This window comes from Squalius cephalus (genome assembly GCF_949319135.1).
Source record: "Squalius cephalus genome assembly, chromosome: 1".
In the NCBI taxonomy this organism is placed as follows: Eukaryota; Metazoa; Chordata; class Actinopteri; order Cypriniformes; family Leuciscidae; genus Squalius; species Squalius cephalus.
In genome coordinates this window covers 42,726,513-42,748,352 of record NC_137122.1, presented here as the reverse complement: position 1 = coordinate 42,748,352, position 21,840 = coordinate 42,726,513, and the positions used below count along the sequence as shown (strand labels likewise).

Here is a 21,840-nt window from a genome sequence, read left to right as displayed (position 1 = left end):
TGAAAAAAGTGGGGTTTCTAGTCTGGTTTTCTAGTCTGGCTACCGGTATTATAGACTAAAAAATAAAATGGCATTAGGCCTCCCTGCAGTTATGCTTAAACAAGTATTTTATATAAGAGCTTAGTGCTTTTAACTATATGGTTTAAGTTTGTAAATCCCGTAATGATTGTGGCGCCTGATGAGTCATGATCATTAAAAACATCGAATAAACAATATATTCACTCCAAAATTAACTTTTTGTTGGGTTTATGTATAGCTACATCAGTTTCACAGATTTAAATGTCAATTTATTTGAATTAAACATTTTAAGTTCACTATTTATTCCAGTTTGGAGTAAAGCTAGCTTGCTTAATTCCCCCCAGGGCAACACAATTGTTATAATACAATATCAGACCGAATAGGCTGTTAATGATGGAATAAACTAAAATTTGTATAAAGATCTTGACATATTTTCTAAATGTTACACACTGAAAAGGCTAATTGAATTACTGTGTAGCCTAGTCTGAAATTCCAAATACAGCTACCTCTGTTTAATAGACCATTTGAACATGAGCAGCTTTAGTTTGCTGATTAATTAAATTGTCATTACATCCACCAAGCTAGGTTTTATTTTGGCCACTGATGCATTTCACAGTCCATAGCCTACATAAGTTAATTTAGTACCTTTAGATGAACTATGCGTTTTCAATAAATTCACAGTTAAGCCACTTGTGTGCCACAATTGCTCAGCATTTGAGAAAGAATAATGGGTGAAATGGGAGAAAAACAAATAACGCCCTGAATGCACTTAAACAGTGACCTCTGTTGACAATAGAGCAGAATGACAAAACGTGCCACAATGTTCCAGAATCATCCCCGCAGTCATACAGGAATGTAAAATTTAGGGTAAATAACAAAAAGAAAAAAGGAACATTTCCCACAAAAATACTTCTGGAATGTAATAAATAGTGACACATATGTGTCTTGGCAAACTATTTATTACATTCCAGAAGTATCTCCTGTGAGATTTTTTGTTTCAATGAAAGTTATTTAATTATTCGGACAGTTTAATTAAACATCGATTTAAATTCACACAGATAACATTATTGGTTATTTCTAATTACAATCTTTATATTACAAAACTTAATAAATTGAAATGGCATTCGAACATAATTGAAACAAAATAAGCTTCAACATAGCCTATTATCAATGCGTGTTATTTGTACATTACTGCATTTCCGTAAGGACTTAAGTCAAAACAGTTAAAACTGTTTAGCGTTTACGAGATCAATACAATGTTATGACTTCATATGGTCCCAACAATATCACAGAAAACTCCAGAAATAGCTAGAGCAGGACTATACGATGATGCAGCGTAGTGGGTGGAGCCATTCCGCCTGTGCTGGTTTTTGATTGGTCGAACTCGCTGGTGCTTTCGAGAAACTTCAACAGGGCTGTGTAAGAGAATATAAAACAGGACTGTGGCAGTGCTTCGTTATTAACTTCGGGATAGTTCGGAACACATTGGAAAAAGAGAGACAGCGAAGTGTGCCATCTTCTATCTAGACAACGAGCCGCAATACACCTGCCACAAAATATCTAAATCATAAAAGGTAAGTGGAACATTAATTTAAACTGCACTGTTCTTTTTCTATTGAGTTTATATACTTACGACATAAACTTGTACATTTACAACTAGCTTTATATCAGACATGAGATGCTTGCAGTGAATAATGTTTTATTCTATACTCATCTGTTTCATGATTAATGTCAACAAAAATATGTGATGAAGAGCCACCTAATGATTTAATAGCCTACTTAAGAATTTATTTACGTTTTTAACAAATAATTATATTTGACTATGTATTATATTTAGTCTTATTATACATTTTTATTAATAATAATAATAATAATAATAATAATATGGTGTTCTCATTTTTCAAATCACTGCAATAATTAACTGCATAAAATTAATTTCATGGTTAAAATTTAGCAGTTTTACATGGTAATTTTCCTATTTATTTTGCTTGTTGAAGACAGGTAGACATTAAAAGCAACCAAACATGTCGTCAGCAAAAGGAGTAGCCATTGGAATTGACCTGGGCACCACCTACTCCTGTGTGGGGGTGTTTCAGCATGGAAAAGTGGAGATCATCGCCAACGACCAGGGGAACAGAACAACACCCAGCTATGTTGCCTTCACTGACACAGAGAGGCTCATTGGAGATGCAGCTAAAAACCAGGTGGCCATGAACCCCAACAACACCGTGTTTGATGCCAAGAGGCTGATTGGCAGGAGGTTTGATGACCCAGTAGTGCAGTCTGACATGAAGCACTGGTCCTTCCAAGTCGTCAGTGATAGCGGAAAGCCAAAGGTTCAAGTCGAATACAAAGGAGAAAACAAGACATTCAATCCTGAAGAAATTTCCTCTATGGTCCTGGTGAAGATGAAGGAGATTGCTGAAGCTTATCTGGGGCTGAAGGTGACAAATGCAGTTATCACAGTTCCTGCCTATTTCAATGACTCGCAGAGGCAAGCCACTAAAGACGCTGGAGTGATCGCTGGGCTCAATGTCCTCAGAATCATCAACGAGCCCACGGCTGCAGCCATCGCCTACGGCCTTGACAAAGGCAAAGGAGCAGAACGCAACGTCCTGATCTTTGACCTGGGTGGAGGCACCTTTGACGTGTCCATCCTGACCATTGAAGATGGCATCTTTGAGGTGAAGGCCACAGCCGGAGACACTCATCTGGGTGGCGAGGACTTTGACAACCGCATGGTGAATCACTTTGTAGAAGAATTCAAGAGGAAGCACAAGAAGGACATCAGTCAGAACAAGAGGGCACTGAGGAGGCTGCGAACAGCGTGCGAGCGAGCCAAGAGAACCCTCTCCTCCAGCTCTCAGGCCAGCATTGAGATCGACTCCCTGTACGAGGGCATCGACTTCTACACGTCCATCACCAGAGCACGCTTTGAAGAGATGTGCTCAGACCTCTTCAGGGGAACACTTGAGCCTGTGGAGAAAGCCCTGAGAGACGCCAAGATGGACAAGTCTCAGATCCATGACGTCGTTCTGGTTGGTGGATCAACAAGAATCCCGAAGATCCAGAAGCTTCTGCAGGATTTCTTCAACGGCAGGGACTTGAACAAGAGCATCAACCCAGATGAGGCAGTGGCTTATGGTGCAGCGGTGCAAGCCGCCATCCTCATGGGTGACACATCTGGAAATGTCCAGGACCTGCTTCTGCTGGATGTTGCGCCACTATCTTTGGGCATCGAGACTGCAGGCGGAGTCATGACGGCCCTCATCAAACGCAACACCACCATCCCCACCAAACAGACCCAGACCTTCACCACCTACTCAGACAACCAGCCCGGTGTCCTGATCCAGGTGTATGAGGGAGAGAGGGCCATGACAAAAGACAACAACCTGCTGGGTAAATTTGAGCTCACAGGAATTCCACCTGCACCACGTGGAGTCCCGCAGATTGAAGTGACCTTTGACATTGACGCCAACGGAATCCTAAATGTGTCAGCGGTGGACAAAAGCACTGGAAAAGAGAACAAGATCACCATCACCAATGACAAGGGCAGACTGAGCAAAGAGGAGATTGAGAGAATGGTGCAGGACGCAGACAAGTACAAAGCTGAAGATGATCAGCAAAGAGAGAAGATTGCTGCCAAAAACTCCCTGGAGTCTTACGCCTTCAACATGAAGAGCAGTGTGGAAGATGAGAACCTGAAAGGCAAGATCAGCGAGGATGACAAGAAGATAGTTATTGAGAAATGCAACGCCACCATCAGCTGGCTAGAGAACAACCAGCTGGCTGATAAGGAGGAGTATGAACATCAGCTGAAGGAGCTGGAGAAAGTCTGCAACCCAATCATCACTAAGCTTTATCAGGGAGGGATGCCAGCTGGAGGCTGTGGAGCTCAGGCACGTGGCGGATCAGGGGCCGCTTCCCAGGGACCAACTATTGAAGAGGTGGATTAAAACACCTCATGAACTGAATGCTGCAGGGACTGATATAAATCTTTTCTCTTTGGTTCTTCCATTTTGTTTTCAGGTCTTATTACTTTATGATTCCTTTGTTTACCCCCCCTAATGCTCACACCTTTCTTCAGTCTAGAAATTATTTGTAAACCATCATATCACTGTACAGTATTAGTTTACTCCATCTGCTCTTGAAAACATTTTGCTACCAAAAAAAAAGTGCTCTGCAACTTGACATTTAGTCAATATGTTTTGACTTAAAAAATAAGCTTGAAATTTCTAAGAGATGTTTTTACATTATTTTTCATTCGTGTTTTCTTACAGTTACATGTTGATAAATGTTGTGGTAAAACTATGTAAATAAAATGTTTAATATTTATTTTAAAAAGTGTTGTAGTTTTTTTTTAAGTAGTTTAAATCTAAACAGTGACCTTTTATTTCTTGAAATAAATAAACCAGTAGATGGCATTCTCAGACAAGAGTCAGGCAGTATCCATGTATTATGGACTTGTCACATTGCATATATCAAATAAATATCTATCAAAAATGACTACAGGCCATAAAGACTGACATAATAACACAAAAGGCACCGAGATTATAACCAGAGTTGAAGGTGCAGATTCACTAATGACTTGGGACTAAAATCTTTCTACACATTTATGCTGTAGTTACTGACATAAGCAGCAGGGGTCAGTATGTCCTGACTGTAAAACACAAACACAAATCCCTCTGCCGTATTTCCTGGAAGGCTTTGAACCCAGGCATGAGCACAGTCAAAAAGAGACTATGACATGATCTTCCTCGACTTTAGAGACTGATCCCTGCCTCATCCAAACACCCTTCCAATACAAATTAACTGACTTCTTCATGGAACAATCCCTCACACATACACATACATAAGATGTTTAATGGAATTATGCATTTCATCTGGTGTTACTAAAATGATATTGAATGTCAAATTGTAGCACACATTGCAAAGATGCACAAAAGTACATGAGGTGACCCTTACTGTACTGCTCATATCCTATTTCAATGATTCAGTGTCAGATGTGTGAAGTTATTTTGACGTTCAATACATCCTCAAGATTAAAGCAAGACTAGCACCACAGGTGACACTGTTCACAATGGCTATGTGACTGCAAACATGTATATGACCGTTTATACGTATGACTTATAAATGGACAAATATTCTGAGAAAACACTAATGTGTGAAGTTGTTTCTCTTTTTAAAAAAAAAAAAAAAAAAGATTATGTTTCATGATGCATAAATACACTCTTTTAAAAAAGTGATCCCAAAGAACCATTTAGGATTCAAAGAACCTTTCAGTGAACAGTTCTTGAGAGAACCATTTGGTTTTTTTAGTGTGATGATGATTTTAATAATCTTAAGAGACTTTTCCACCATATAGAACCTTTTGGGTAATGGAAAGTTTTTAGTGATTTTAAAGGGTCTTCATGGAACCACAGATTCCAATAAAGAACTTTTATTTTTAAAAGTGTAGCAGTTAAAGAAATATTTAAAACAAGTTAAGTTCAGTTTACAACATTTGTGGCATAATTATGTTTATTACAATCAAATGTTTAAATTATTTAAACTCCACTGCACTTACAATGGATTTTAATATAGGAATTTGTGAAGGATTTAAAAGCAAAAATGTGAAGCTTATAATTTGAGAAAAGAACTTACATTAATTCATCTGTTAACACTTGTGTATTAATTGAGCTGTAAAATGATGTTTAAAATAATAATTTATACAGTTTTTAGGGTTTCAGGCTTTTCGTTTACAACTTTGTTGTAAAATTAATTATAACTTTACACAGAAAAGGTTAGTAAGCAATTTTTCACACTAAAATCATACTATAATGTCTTGTGGTGATACAATTGGAAAATATTTGAACATTAATGGATAGGCCTCATTCACTTTCCTTGTGACTCAGAGTTGTTGTTTTTTTAAGAAAAGGAGGGGAAAGTGGACATTTTTGTGACAATCAACATTATGCCACAAATGCTTTCAATTGAACTTAACTTGTATTGAACCCAAAATATTCCTTCAATGCTACTGAAGCTATTAGTTTTAGTCATAAGTAACACATTCGACCGTCATTGTAACAGCTGCTCGTGAATTATAATGAGCACTGATTAGGGTAATTATGCATCAGGCATGTGTGTTTCTGCTGTGACTGGAGCCAGTAAGCTGTTTAGCCTTTACGAGATCAATACAATGTTATGACTTCATATGGTCCCAACAATATCACAGAAAACTCCAGAAATAGCTAGAGCAGGACTATACGATGACGCAGCTTAGTGGGTGGAGCCATTCCGCCTGTGCTGGTTTTTGATTGGTCGAACTCGCTGGTGCTTTCGAGAAACTTCAACAGGGCTGTGTAAGAGAATATAAAACAGGACTGTGGCAGTGCTTCGTTATTAACTTCGGGATAGTTCGGAACACATTGGAAAGAGCGAGACAGCGAAGTGTGCCATCTTCTATCTAGACAACGAGCCGCAATACACCTGCCACAAAATATCTAAATCATAAAAGGTAAGTGGAACATTAATTTAAACTGCATTGTTCTTTTTCTATTGGGTTTATATACTTACGACATAAACTTGTACATTTACAACTAGCTTTATATCAGACATGAAATGCTTGCAGTGAATAATGTTTTATTCTATACTCATCTGTTTCATGATTAATGTCAACAAAAATAGGTGATGAAAAGCCACCTAATGATTTAATAGCCTACTTAATTTATTTACGTTTTTAACAAATAATTATATTTGACTATGTATTATATTTAGTCTTATTATACATTATTATTAATAATAATAATAATAATAATAATATGGTGTTCTCATTTTTCAAATCATTAAACAATGAACACAAAAAAAAAATTTTATAAAGAGACAATTATTGTTTAACTGCAATAATATATTAACTGCATAAAATTAATTTCATGGTTAAAATTGAGCAGTTTTACATGGTAATTTTCCTATTTCTTTTGCTTGTTGAAGACAGGTAGACATTAAAAGCAACCAAACATGTCGTCAGCAAAAGGAGTAGCCATTGGAATTGACCTGGGCACCACCTACTCCTGTGTGGGGGTGTTTCAGCATGGAAAAGTGGAGATCATCGCCAACGACCAGGGGAACAGAACAACACCCAGCTATGTTGCCTTCACTGACACAGAGAGGCTCATTGGAGATGCAGCTAAAAACCAGGTGGCCATGAACCCCAACAACACCGTGTTTGATGCCAAGAGGCTGATTGGCAGGAGGTTTGATGACCCAGTAGTGCAGTCTGACATGAAGCACTGGTCCTTCCAAGTCGTCAGTGATAGCGGAAAGCCAAAGGTTCAAGTCGAATACAAAGGAGAAAACAAGACATTCAATCCTGAAGAAATTTCCTCTATGGTCCTGGTGAAGATGAAGGAGATTGCTGAAGCTTATCTGGGGCTGAAGGTGACAAATGCAGTTATCACAGTTCCTGCCTATTTCAATGACTCGCAGAGGCAAGCCACTAAAGACGCTGGAGTGATCGCTGGGCTCAATGTCCTCAGAATCATCAACGAGCCCACGGCTGCAGCCATCGCCTACGGCCTTGACAAAGGCAAAGGAGCAGAACGCAACGTCCTGATCTTTGACCTGGGTGGAGGCACCTTTGACGTGTCCATCCTGACCATTGAAGATGGCATCTTTGAGGTGAAGGCCACAGCCGGAGACACTCATCTGGGTGGCGAGGACTTTGACAACCGCATGGTGAATCACTTTGTAGAAGAATTCAAGAGGAAGCACAAGAAGGACATCAGTCAGAACAAGAGGGCACTGAGGAGGCTGCGAACAGCGTGCGAGCGAGCCAAGAGAACCCTCTCCTCCAGCTCTCAGGCCAGCATTGAGATCGACTCCCTGTACGAGGGCATCGACTTCTACACGTCCATCACCAGAGCACGCTTTGAAGAGATGTGCTCAGACCTCTTCAGGGGAACACTTGAGCCTGTGGAGAAAGCCCTGAGAGACGCCAAGATGGACAAGTCTCAGATCCATGACGTCGTTCTGGTTGGTGGATCAACAAGAATCCCGAAGATCCAGAAGCTTCTGCAGGATTTCTTCAACGGCAGGGACTTGAACAAGAGCATCAACCCAGATGAGGCAGTGGCTTATGGTGCAGCGGTGCAAGCCGCCATCCTCATGGGTGACACATCTGGAAATGTCCAGGACCTGCTTCTGCTGGATGTTGCGCCACTATCTTTGGGCATCGAGACTGCAGGCGGAGTCATGACGGCCCTCATCAAACGCAACACCACCATCCCCACCAAACAGACCCAGACCTTCACCACCTACTCAGACAACCAGCCCGGTGTCCTGATCCAGGTGTATGAGGGAGAGAGGGCCATGACAAAAGACAACAACCTGCTGGGTAAATTTGAGCTCACAGGAATTCCACCTGCACCACGTGGAGTCCCGCAGATTGAAGTGACCTTTGACATTGACGCCAACGGAATCCTAAATGTGTCAGCGGTGGACAAAAGCACTGGAAAAGAGAACAAGATCACCATCACCAATGACAAGGGCAGACTGAGCAAAGAGGAGATTGAGAGAATGGTGCAGGACGCAGACAAGTACAAAGCTGAAGATGATCAGCAAAGAGAGAAGATTGCTGCCAAAAACTCCCTGGAGTCTTACGCCTTCAACATGAAGAGCAGTGTGGAAGATGAGAACCTGAAAGGCAAGATCAGCGAGGATGACAAGAAGATAGTTATTGAGAAATGCAACGCCACCATCAGCTGGCTAGAGAACAACCAGCTGGCTGATAAGGAGGAGTATGAACATCAGCTGAAGGAGCTGGAGAAAGTCTGCAACCCAATCATCACTAAGCTTTATCAGGGAGGGATGCCAGCTGGAGGCTGTGGAGCTCAGGCACGTGGCGGATCAGGGGCCGCTTCCCAGGGACCAACTATTGAAGAGGTGGATTAAAACACCTCATGAACTGAATGCTGCAGGGACTGATATAAATCTTTTCTCTTTGGTTCTTCCATTTTGTTTTCAGGTCTTATTACTTTATGATTCCTTTGTTTACCCCCCCTAATGCTCACACCTTTCTTCAGTCTAGAAATTATTTGTAAACCATCATATCACTGTACAGTATTAGTTTACTCCATCTGCTCTTGAAAACATTTTGCTACCAAAAAAAAAGTGCTCTGCAACTTGACATTTAGTCAATATGTTTTGACTTAAAAAATAAGCTTGAAATTTCTAAGAGATGTTTTTACATTATTTTTCATTCGTGTTTTCTTACAGTTACATGTTGATAAATGTTGTGGTAAAACTATGTAAATAAAATGTTTAATATTTATTTTAAAAAGTGTTGTAGTTTTTTTTTAAGTAGTTTAAATCTAAACAGTGACCTTTTATTTCTTGAAATAAATAAACCAGTAGATGGCATTCTCAGACAAGAGTCAGGCAGTATCCATGTATTATGGACTTGTCACATTGCATATATCAAATAAATATCTATCAAAAATGACTACAGGCCATAAAGACTGACATAATAACACAAAAGGCACCGAGATTATAACCAGAGTTGAAGGTGCAGATTCACTAATGACTTGGGACTAAAATCTTTCTACACATTTATGCTGTAGTTACTGACATAAGCAGCAGGGGTCAGTATGTCCTGACTGTAAAACACAAACACAAATCCCTCTGCCGTATTTCCTGGAAGGCTTTGAACCCAGGCATGAGCACAGTCAAAAAGAGACTATGACATGATCTTCCTCGACTTTAGAGACTGATCCCTGCCTCATCCAAACACCCTTCCAATACAAATTAACTGACTTCTTCATGGAACAATCCCTCACACATACACATACATAAGATGTTTAATGGAATTATGCATTTCATCTGGTGTTACTAAAATGATATTGAATGTCAAATTGTAGCACACATTGCAAAGATGCACAAAAGTACATGAGGTGACCCTTACTGTACTGCTCATATCCTATTTCAATGATTCAGTGTCAGATGTGTGAAGTTATTTTGACGTTCAATACATCCTCAAGATTAAAGCAAGACTAGCACCACAGGTGACACTGTTCACAATGGCTATGTGACTGCAAACATGTATATGACCGTTTATACGTATGACTTATAAATGGACAAATATTCTGAGAAAACACTAATGTGTGAAGTTGTTTCTCTTTTTAAAAAAAAAAAAAAAAAAAGATTATGTTTCATGATGCATAAATACACTCTTTTAAAAAAGTGATCCCAAAGAACCATTTAGGATTCAAAGAACCTTTCAGTGAACAGTTCTTGAGAGAACCATTTGGTTTTTTTAGTGTGATGATGATTTTAATAATCTTAAGAGACTTTTCCACCATATAGAACCTTTTGGGTAATGGAAAGTTTTTAGTGATTTTAAAGGGTCTTCATGGAACCACAGATTCCAATAAAGAACTTTTATTTTTAAAAGTGTAGCAGTTAAAGAAATATTTAAAACAAGTTAAGTTCAGTTTACAACATTTGTGGCATAATTATGTTTATTACAATCAAATGTTTAAATTATTTAAACTCCACTGCACTTACAATGGATTTTAATATAGGAATTTGTGAAGGATTTAAAAGCAAAAATGTGAAGCTTATAATTTGAGAAAAGAACTTACATTAATTCATCTGTTAACACTTGTGTATTAATTGAGCTGTAAAATGATGTTTAAAATAATAATTTATACAGTTTTTAGGGTTTCAGGCTTTTCGTTTACAACTTTGTTGTAAAATTAATTATAACTTTACACAGAAAAGGTTAGTAAGCAATTTTTCACACTAAAATCATACTATAATGTCTTGTGGTGATACAATTGGAAAATATTTGAACATTAATGGATAGGCCTCATTCACTTTCCTTGTGACTCAGAGTTGTTGTTTTTTTAAGAAAAGGAGGGGAAAGTGGACATTTTTGTGACAATCAACATTATGCCACAAATGCTTTCAATTGAACTTAACTTGTATTGAACCCAAAATATTCCTTCAATGCTACTGAAGCTATTAGTTTTAGTCATAAGTAACACATTCGACCGTCATTGTAACAGCTGCTCGTGAATTATAATGAGCACTGATTAGGGTAATTATGCATCAGGCATGTGTGTTTCTGCTGTGACTGGAGCCAGTAAGCTGTTTAGCCTTTACGAGATCAATACAATGTTATGACTTCATATGGTCCCAACAATATCACAGAAAACTCCAGAAATAGCTAGAGCAGGACTATACGATGACGCAGCTTAGTGGGTGGAGCCATTCCGCCTGTGCTGGTTTTTGATTGGTCGAACTCGCTGGTGCTTTCGAGAAACTTCAACAGGGCTGTGTAAGAGAATATAAAACAGGACTGTGGCAGTGCTTCGTTATTAACTTCGGGATAGTTCGGAACACATTGGAAAGAGCGAGACAGCGAAGTGTGCCATCTTCTATCTAGACAACGAGCCGCAATACACCTGCCACAAAATATCTAAATCATAAAAGGTAAGTGGAACATTAATTTAAACTGCATTGTTCTTTTTCTATTGGGTTTATATACTTACGACATAAACTTGTACATTTACAACTAGCTTTATATCAGACATGAAATGCTTGCAGTGAATAATGTTTTATTCTATACTCATCTGTTTCATGATTAATGTCAACAAAAATAGGTGATGAAAAGCCACCTAATGATTTAATAGCCTACTTAATTTATTTACGTTTTTAACAAATAATTATATTTGACTATGTATTATATTTAGTCTTATTATACATTATTATTAATAATAATAATAATAATAATAATATGGTGTTCTCATTTTTCAAATCATTAAACAATGAACACAAAAAAAAAATTTTATAAAGAGACAATTATTGTTTAACTGCAATAATATATTAACTGCATAAAATTAATTTCATGGTTAAAATTGAGCAGTTTTACATGGTAATTTTCCTATTTCTTTTGCTTGTTGAAGACAGGTAGACATTAAAAGCAACCAAACATGTCGTCAGCAAAAGGAGTAGCCATTGGAATTGACCTGGGCACCACCTACTCCTGTGTGGGGGTGTTTCAGCATGGAAAAGTGGAGATCATCGCCAACGACCAGGGGAACAGAACAACACCCAGCTATGTTGCCTTCACTGACACAGAGAGGCTCATTGGAGATGCAGCTAAAAACCAGGTGGCCATGAACCCCAACAACACCGTGTTTGATGCCAAGAGGCTGATTGGCAGGAGGTTTGATGACCCAGTAGTGCAGTCTGACATGAAGCACTGGTCCTTCCAAGTCGTCAGTGATAGCGGAAAGCCAAAGGTTCAAGTCGAATACAAAGGAGAAAACAAGACATTCAATCCTGAAGAAATTTCCTCTATGGTCCTGGTGAAGATGAAGGAGATTGCTGAAGCTTATCTGGGGCTGAAGGTGACAAATGCAGTTATCACAGTTCCTGCCTATTTCAATGACTCGCAGAGGCAAGCCACTAAAGACGCTGGAGTGATCGCTGGGCTCAATGTCCTCAGAATCATCAACGAGCCCACGGCTGCAGCCATCGCCTACGGCCTTGACAAAGGCAAAGGAGCAGAACGCAACGTCCTGATCTTTGACCTGGGTGGAGGCACCTTTGACGTGTCCATCCTGACCATTGAAGATGGCATCTTTGAGGTGAAGGCCACAGCCGGAGACACTCATCTGGGTGGCGAGGACTTTGACAACCGCATGGTGAATCACTTTGTAGAAGAATTCAAGAGGAAGCACAAGAAGGACATCAGTCAGAACAAGAGGGCACTGAGGAGGCTGCGAACAGCGTGCGAGCGAGCCAAGAGAACCCTCTCCTCCAGCTCTCAGGCCAGCATTGAGATCGACTCCCTGTACGAGGGCATCGACTTCTACACGTCCATCACCAGAGCACGCTTTGAAGAGATGTGCTCAGACCTCTTCAGGGGAACACTTGAGCCTGTGGAGAAAGCCCTGAGAGACGCCAAGATGGACAAGTCTCAGATCCATGACGTCGTTCTGGTTGGTGGATCAACAAGAATCCCGAAGATCCAGAAGCTTCTGCAGGATTTCTTCAACGGCAGGGACTTGAACAAGAGCATCAACCCAGATGAGGCAGTGGCTTATGGTGCAGCGGTGCAAGCCGCCATCCTCATGGGTGACACATCTGGAAATGTCCAGGACCTGCTTCTGCTGGATGTTGCGCCACTATCTTTGGGCATCGAGACTGCAGGCGGAGTCATGACGGCCCTCATCAAACGCAACACCACCATCCCCACCAAACAGACCCAGACCTTCACCACCTACTCAGACAACCAGCCCGGTGTCCTGATCCAGGTGTATGAGGGAGAGAGGGCCATGACAAAAGACAACAACCTGCTGGGTAAATTTGAGCTCACAGGAATTCCACCTGCACCACGTGGAGTCCCGCAGATTGAAGTGACCTTTGACATTGACGCCAACGGAATCCTAAATGTGTCAGCGGTGGACAAAAGCACTGGAAAAGAGAACAAGATCACCATCACCAATGACAAGGGCAGACTGAGCAAAGAGGAGATTGAGAGAATGGTGCAGGACGCAGACAAGTACAAAGCTGAAGATGATCAGCAAAGAGAGAAGATTGCTGCCAAAAACTCCCTGGAGTCTTACGCCTTCAACATGAAGAGCAGTGTGGAAGATGAGAACCTGAAAGGCAAGATCAGCGAGGATGACAAGAAGATAGTTATTGAGAAATGCAACGCCACCATCAGCTGGCTAGAGAACAACCAGCTGGCTGATAAGGAGGAGTATGAACATCAGCTGAAGGAGCTGGAGAAAGTCTGCAACCCAATCATCACTAAGCTTTATCAGGGAGGGATGCCAGCTGGAGGCTGTGGAGCTCAGGCACGTGGCGGATCAGGGGCCGCTTCCCAGGGACCAACTATTGAAGAGGTGGATTAAAACACCTCATGAACTGAATGCTGCAGGGACTGATATAAATCTTTTCTCTTTGGTTCTTCCATTTTGCTTTCAGGTCTTATTACTTTATGATTCCTTTGTTTACCCCCCTAATGCTCACACCTTTCTTCAGTCCAGAAATTATTTGTAAACCATCATATCACTGTACAGTATTAGTTTACTCCATCTGCTCTTGAAAACATTTTGCTACCAAAAAAAAAGTGCTCTGCAACTTGACATTTAGTCAATATTTTTTGACTTAAAAAATAAGCTTGAAATTTCTAAGAGATGTTTTTACATTATTTTTCATTCGTGTTTTCTTACAGTTACATGTTGATAAATGTTGTGGTAAAACGATGTAAATAAAATGTTTAATATTTATTTTAAAAAGTGTTGTAGTTTTTTTTAAAGTACTTTAAATCTAAATCTAAACAGTGACCTTATATTTCTTGAAATAAATAAACCAGTAGATGGCATTCTCAGACAAGAGTCAGGCAGTATCCATGTATTATGGACTTGTCACATTGCATATATCAAATAAATATGTATCAAAAATGACTACAGGCCATAAAGACTGACATAATAACACAAAAGGCACCGAGATTATAACCAGAGTTGAAGGTGCAGATTCACTAATGACTTGGGACTAAAATCTTTCTACACATTTATGCTGTAGTTACTGACATAAGCAGCAGGGGTCAGTATGTCCTGACTGTAAAACACAAACACAAATCCCTCTGCCGTATTTCCTGGAAGGCTTTGAACCCAGGCATGAGCACAGTCAAAAAGAGACTATGACATGATCTTCCTCGACTTTAGAGACTGATCCCTGCCTCATCCAAACACCCTTCCAATACAAATTAACTGACTTCTTCATGGAACAATCCCTCACACATACACATACATAAGATGTTTAATGGAATTATGCATTTCATCTGGTGTTACTAAAATGATATTGAATGTCAAATTGTAGCACACATTGCAAAGATGCACAAAAGTACATGAGGTGACCCTTACTGTACTGCTCATATCCTATTTCAATGATTCAGTGTCAGATGTGTGAAGTTATTTTGACGTTCAATACATCCTCAAGATTAAAGCAAGACTAGCACCACAGGTGACACTGTTCACAATGGCTATGTGACTGCAAACATGTATATGACCGTTTATACGTATGACTTATAAATGGACAAATATTCTGAGAAAACACTAATGTGTGAAGTTGTTTCTCTTTTTTAAAGAAAAAATGCTTCATGATGCATAAATACACTCTTTTAAAAAAGTGATCCCAAAGAACCATTTAGGATTCAAAGAACCTTTCAGTGAACAGTTCTTGAGAGAACCATTTGGTTTTTTTAGTGTGATGATGATTTTAATAATCTTAAGAGACTTTTCCACCATATAGAACCTTTTGGGTAATGGAAAGTTTTTAGTGATTTTAAAGGGTCTTCATGGAACCACAGATTCCAATAAAGAACTTTTATTTTTAAAAGTGTAGCAGTTAAAGAAATATTTAAAACAAGTTAAGTTCAGTTTACAACATTTGTGGCATAATGATGATTATTACAATCAAATGTTTAAATTATTTAAACTCCACTGCACTTACAATGGATTTTAATATAGGAATTTGTGAAGGATTTAAAAGCAAAAATGTGAAGCTTATAATTTGAGAAAAGAACTTACATTAATTCATCTGTTAACACTTGTGTATTAATTGAGCTGTAAAATGATGTTTAAAATAATAATTTATACAGTTTTTAGGGTTTCAGGCTTTTCGTTTACAACTTTGTTGTAAAATTAATTATAACTTTACACAGAAAAGGTTAGTAAGCAATTTTTCACACTAAAATCATACTATAATGTCTTGTGGTGATACAATTGGAAAATATTTGAACATTAATGGATAGGCCTCATTCACTTTCCTTGTGACTCAGAGTTGTTGTTTTTTAAGAAAAGGAGGGGAAAGTGGACATTTTTGTGGCAATCAACATTATGCCACAAATGCTTTCAATTGAACTTAACTTGTATTGAACCCAAAATATTCCTTCAATGCTACTGAAGCTATTAGTTTTAGTCATAAGTAACACATTCGACCGTCATTGTAACAGCTGCTCGTGAATTATAATGAGCACTGATTAGGGTAATTATATAGGCATCAGGCATGTGTGTTTCTGCTGTGACTGCAGCCAGTAAGCCATGAATGTGAGTGTCAGGCCACTACGTGTGAAATGCAGCATTTCAAACCCTCTCCCTAGTTTAAATCAGTGTCCATGGCATGACAAGGACAGCCCTTTTGGGAGCAGAGCATTCCAATCAAAACCTGACCCACCAAAGAAAGTACAACCTCAAGAATGGAGGAACAATAAAACAAAAAAATACCTCATCAAAAACAGAGCGGGACAGTAAAGAGGATCCATGTACACATATAGCATGGACACATGACATGCTCTTAAAAAACATCCTGGTACAGCTCCTTGATCCCCACACAAATTCAGTACATTTAGCTGTTTGTTTGTGTGTTCCATAGTAACCCTAAATCTCATCCTAATTGTATGGGAACAAATATTGTAACTCTATAGTGGACAGGACAACTGCACACTTTTAATTTATTATCAGACAAACAGATACCCATACTCACACCCAAACACATGCAGAATGCTTATAGTTCACCTCTAAGTTGATCCCATCCAGTGTTTACACATACTACAACCACATTTAAGTGCTTAGAGCCCGGTTCTGTCAACACAGCATTGGCTCCCTATTAAACATCTTATAAATTTTAAAATATTGCTGATTACTTACAAAGCACTAAATGGTTTAGCTCCCCAGTACTTGAGCGAGCTCTTAACGCATTATAGTCCTGCGATCTCAAAACTCTGGCCAGTTGATAATACCTAAAACATCAAAATCGACTGCGGGCAGTAGATCCTTTTCCTATTCAGCACCAAAACTCTGGAACAGTCTTCCTAACATTGTCCGGGAAGCAGACACACTCTGACAGTTTAAATCTAGACTAAAAACACATCTCTTTGACCTAGCATACACATAGAAAATGATACATTCCTATTATTCAGATCAGTTCAATTATTATTAGGCTGCATAAATTAGGTCAGCTGGAACCGGGAACACTTCCTATAACACCCGATGTACCCGTTACATAATATAGAATGGCATCTACGCTAATGTTAGTCTTTCTGTCTTTCAAAGCTGCTTTGAAACAATCTGTATTGTAAAAAGTGCTATAAATAAATGTGAATTGACTTGACTTGACGTACATAAACCAAACTAATACATAGTAGATTATTATATTTTTTTTAAATAAATGGTATTGAATAGCATTAAATGCTAGTAATCGTCTGCCAGGTTTAAGTGTTTCCTTCTAGCAGTAACAAATGGTAACTGATAAAAAGAATGTTATGCATAATATATAGTAATTATGGTACAATAGTAACTGCATGTAACATGTGTAACAAGGACACAGTAATTACTGTATTCGTTAATCAGCATTTTAATTCAATTTAATAGATTAATCTGTCAGTCTTTGTCCACTTTAGTTTTATTCTTTGTTTGTGTAAAAACAGCTACATTGTTGACTGGCCAGGCTGCAGAAATTCACAAAACAAAATATATAAAATAGATGTTATCATTATCATTAGCTGACGTGAAAAAAAGATATCTGGAAACAACTAATGCATTTTCATGATTACAAAACCAGCTAAAAAATAAAAATGGCCACAAAATAATTTTCATTTTAGAACATTGTATACATTACCTGGCAATAAAACTAGACTATTCTTATAAATTTAGCAGTTTTTTAATATTTTGCAGTAACATTTTTAAATGACATCAGTTAGTGCATTAACTTTGACATTCCTAAAACACCACAACTAAAACAAACTGAAAACTAAAATGAACTGTGAGAAAACTAACACTAAACTAAACTTAACCAATTGAAAATGTCTATATAATAAATGAATATATAATAGCACATCTACCAACACGAGCATCAGCAGACACGAGGTGCACATGCTCATTCTGCCGCTGCTGATGGTGATGGTGGTGATGCTGCTTATAGGATGATTATAATGATTAGCTGCTACAACAGCACATTGGTGGACCCGTCCACTTAGGTGAAAACATCAAGGGTTGCTAAGAAACAATACTTGTGGTTGGGCCATGTAAGGCTACAGCCTGCAGCAGAGCAAGAGGTCAACACCCCTAAAGCCGAGCTAAATATAACCTGGAGGAGAGAGAGAGAGAGAGAGAGAGAGAGAGAGAGAGAGAGAGAGAGAGAGAGAGAGAGAATTTGTTACACTGTTAATTTGTACAATTAAAGTAGTACATTTAGATTTAAGTTATGTTATAATATTTTATTATTTTGATGTCTTTATAATTATTCTATGCGTTCCAAGCTTTGGCAATATTGTAATATGTACAGTCATGCCAATAAAGCAATTTTGAATTGAATTGAGAGAGAGAGAGAGAGAGAGAGAGAGAGAGAGAGAGAGAGAGAGAGAGAATTTGTTACACTGTTAATTTGTACAATTAATTTAAGTAGTACATTTAGATTTAAGTTATGTTATAATATTTTATTATTTTGATGTCTTTATAATTATTCTATGCGTTCCAAGCTTTGGCAATATTGTAATATGTACAGTCATGCCAATAAAGCAATTTTGAATTGAATTGAGAGAGAGAGAGAGAGAGAGAGAGAGAGAGAGAGAGAGAGAGAGAGAGAGAGAGAGAGAGAGAGAGAGAGAGAGAGAGAGGTTTTTGAGATAGAGTGTTGGGCTTTCTTTGGGATATCCTCTGCCCTCTCCTCTTTCAAGAATACCCAAGGACAACCCTCGCTATTATTAATAGCAGTAAGAAGCTGTTCCCACAGAAATGTTCCTTCATTGTAAAAGCTGATAACTGTTTTTTCACAGCTGTGACATCTGATGTACCCAACCACCTATATAGATAATGTTTGTCCCTGCCTTTATGACGGTCGGTGCATCTTTTATTTCATAGAGTGAGATGTGTCAAAACACATTAAATCATAAATGGTTTCAAAGGTGCTACTATTCATTTTACCCAACTTAAATAACAAAGGAACAAGTTTTATTGCATTAACTGCTAAGCCACATTGGGAATAAAATGTACAGTATAACACTTGTGTAACCTGATGTAGATTAAGTAATATTAAATCATATTTTCCATTAAAAAAATAAATAATTTAGAAGTTGCCACATGAGCACTGACAAAACATTTTTAGGGGCAGAACATTTTTCAAAGCAAGCAATACATCCCTTCCTAACGTAAATGTAAAACATAATTGTTTAACAACAAATAATTGTAAAAAGTGCTTTTCCGGGTCCATCCAGATGATCTTATGAATGTATTCACGTGCCTTCTTGCGTGTGTAGCCTATATAGAGGTGTTAGTCATTAAAGACCGGATTACGGCACCGTACTTTGGAGCCAGAGATTCAAATAACCAAGAATAGGGACAGTGCTGAGAATTTAACACCATTCCTGTTCAACACCTGTCACACACTTGTTTGGCACACACACATGTACACAACATACTGTACACGTGTGTAAAATGACATTGGCCTCTGCATATGGTACACTCTTAAAAATAAAAGTTCCAAAAGGGGGTTTACGCAGCAATGCCATAAAAGAACTGTGTGTGGTTTCCAAAAGAACCATTCAGCGAACAGTTTTCTTAGTGTAAAGAATACTTTAATAATCTAAAGAAAGCACATTCTGTGGAATGGAAAGGTTCCATGGATGTTAAAGGTTCTTTATAGAACCAATGATGCCAATAAATAACCTTTATTTTTTTTACAATATGCATGTTCATTTATGATTTAAAAAAGTGAATGAGAAAGAAAGGCCACATTAATCACTTAAGGAATTTGTCAGCGGCAGTTAACTAATAACAGCTGAAACGACTGTCAAATCTTCCCAAGCTGTTGTTCCCCCTTATTTTCCCCATTATTACTTTCTCTGATTCCTCAAGTGCACATTTTTTACTCTTTCACTCTTTCTTCATACTGGTTTCGCTATCTCCATTATACACTCCTTTCACTCGCCACTGTATATATTTAACCTTCAATTCATCCCTGCATCTTGGCTTTCCTGAGTCCCTCTTCTCTTTCCCTTGATCCGTCTTCCTGTCATCAGCAGCGTCTCTGTATGTTCCGCAGGGCAAGTGTAGACCTAAAAAGGAAGACACATACACAATGACAGTGTTACAGAAGGATAAATATACCCATAAAACCAGGGAACTTATTTCTTAAATCTTTCCAGTTAAACATCATATGTCCTGCTATCACCACTGAATGAAAACTTCCTGTTCTTAAAGTCCAAGTGCTTTGCCATTTTGTGCACTGCTATCTTTCACACCTAGCAGCTGGTTTACTGATAACGTGTAATGATATTTCATAAATATTTTCTACACACACACATACAGTATGTATATACATACATATATATATATATATAAAATGGCACTGTATCCCCCAAAATATTTAATTTAGTTGTCAAAAATTACTTATACCCTTCATAAATCAGGGTCAGGGTATATTATAAATCTTTATATACAAATTATTTTGTAACTTTGAATATAAGAAAATCCAATGACTCTGAATGATAATTTTTTTTTTTCTTTTTTTTTTTTTTGCAGCTATGTGAAGCATGCTGCAACATGAGCACAGACACGCCAGCAGCATCGGGACACATTCTGTGGGAGACAGGGAGGCACGTCAGAATCATGACACACAAGCACACCTGATGGGGCCAGGGTCAGAAAGGGAGCAAGGGGTCAGAGTTGAAAAGTCACAGAGAGTCAGTGAAAAATATTTAAAGTACTTTCAAGAGAGTGAAATAACAGGAGAAATACAAATGAAACGAAACAGGATGCATGAGACCTGTGTGTGAACTTCAACATTAACCCTGGCTAAGAATGGCTAAATTATGCTCTCCGTTTCTTCAGCAGCACTGGAGCTGTGGCTGGAGCAAAAATCCAACAATTGGGTTGAGCTGCTGCTGGTCCACATCACTCAGATCTATTTATACAGGACACACACAACTGCAACTCAATCTACAGTTACACAAGTACCAAAAGAACCATCAGCCCCCACCGACACACACAAGAGTGTCTAGTTCCACTGTAACACCTACATAACAATAGCTGAAGTAGGAGAACAAGTCTTCACGCAAACATTTCAGTGGGGAGAGGCAATGAATGGTTTTCAGAGACTATACTGAGCATTGTAGACCAGCATGAACATACTACGTTCAATAAAACATTTATGTGGACAGTATTATTTTTGTATTATTTATATACTATTTTATGTATATTTTGAATTAGCGTTTATTTTTGTATTTTCATTTTAGTTTAAGGTTTAGTATTTTTTTGTGATATTTTGTCATATTATTAATTTTCTTTTTTTTTTTTCATTTTTTATTCATTCATATTTATTTCAGTATATTTAGTTTTATTAATTTTAGTACTTAAACTTAGAAAATTAGAAATATTGTCTTGGCAACTAAGTTTTTCTATCTACTATTTATTTTTTTAGTTTAGTTTACGAAGATTATACTTTAACTGTTAAAGTCTTAATTAAAAACAACAACACAGATAGTGGGGTGTTCTATAAAGTGTGATGTCTTGAAAATAAGGGAATGAGTGATAGAGAGTGTTTGCCAAATATATAAAGTGTGAAAAAAGTAAATAGATGACGAATGAAAACATTATCATAAATGATCATCCATTGTATTGTTTATAATAAAACATACATAAGACATTTACTTACCCACCTGACAGTCTTATAATGCTCTGGTGTGCTTGTATGTGTAATGCACATTGGACTGCATGACCAAGTGCCAAAACATATGATAAGACTTATATATTCTAAATATTCTAAACGTTCCAA

General features: G+C 38.1%; 3 protein-coding genes across 6 annotated transcripts; all 3 read left to right on the top strand.

Moving 5' to 3' along the window:
• Nucleotides 1–1,443: 1,443 nt before the first annotated feature.
• On the top strand, nt 1,444–4,077 carry LOC307172292 (heat shock 70 kDa protein). 2 transcript variants are annotated; one of them, XM_079894563.1, is made up of 2 exons: nt 1,444–1,592; nt 2,016–4,077. In XM_079894563.1, exon 2 carries the CDS (start codon nt 2,043–2,045, stop codon nt 3,972–3,974), a length of 1,932 nt encoding a protein of 643 aa, XP_079750689.1. In that variant the 5' UTR covers nt 1,444–1,592; nt 2,016–2,042; the 3' UTR covers nt 3,975–4,077. The 2 variants fall into 2 exon arrangements, with proteins under 2 accessions (XP_079750689.1, XP_079750690.1); XM_079894564.1 differs by having other exon boundaries at nt 1,466–1,592; nt 2,020–4,077.
• A 2,255-nt stretch (nt 4,078–6,332) lies between these two features.
• Nucleotides 6,333–9,049, top strand: LOC307161509 (heat shock 70 kDa protein). Of its 2 annotated transcripts, none has more exons than XM_079876256.1 (2): nt 6,333–6,514; nt 6,988–9,049. In XM_079876256.1, exon 2 carries the CDS (start codon nt 7,015–7,017, stop codon nt 8,944–8,946), a length of 1,932 nt encoding a protein of 643 aa, XP_079732382.1. In that variant the 5' UTR covers nt 6,333–6,514; nt 6,988–7,014; the 3' UTR covers nt 8,947–9,049. The 2 variants fall into 2 exon arrangements, with proteins under 2 accessions (XP_079732382.1, XP_079732383.1); XM_079876257.1 differs by having other exon boundaries at nt 6,423–6,514; nt 6,992–9,049.
• A 2,256-nt stretch (nt 9,050–11,305) lies between these two features.
• On the top strand, nt 11,306–13,921 carry LOC307157119 (heat shock 70 kDa protein). 2 transcript variants are annotated; one of them, XM_079868889.1, is made up of 2 exons: nt 11,306–11,487; nt 11,961–13,921. In XM_079868889.1, the coding sequence occupies exon 2, from the start codon at nt 11,988–11,990 to the stop codon at nt 13,917–13,919; it is 1,932 nt and encodes a 643-aa protein (XP_079725015.1). In that variant the 5' UTR covers nt 11,306–11,487; nt 11,961–11,987; the 3' UTR covers nt 13,920–13,921. The 2 variants fall into 2 exon arrangements, with proteins under 2 accessions (XP_079725015.1, XP_079725016.1); XM_079868890.1 differs by having other exon boundaries at nt 11,372–11,487; nt 11,965–13,921.
• The last annotated feature ends 7,919 nt before the right edge of the window (nt 13,922–21,840 follow it).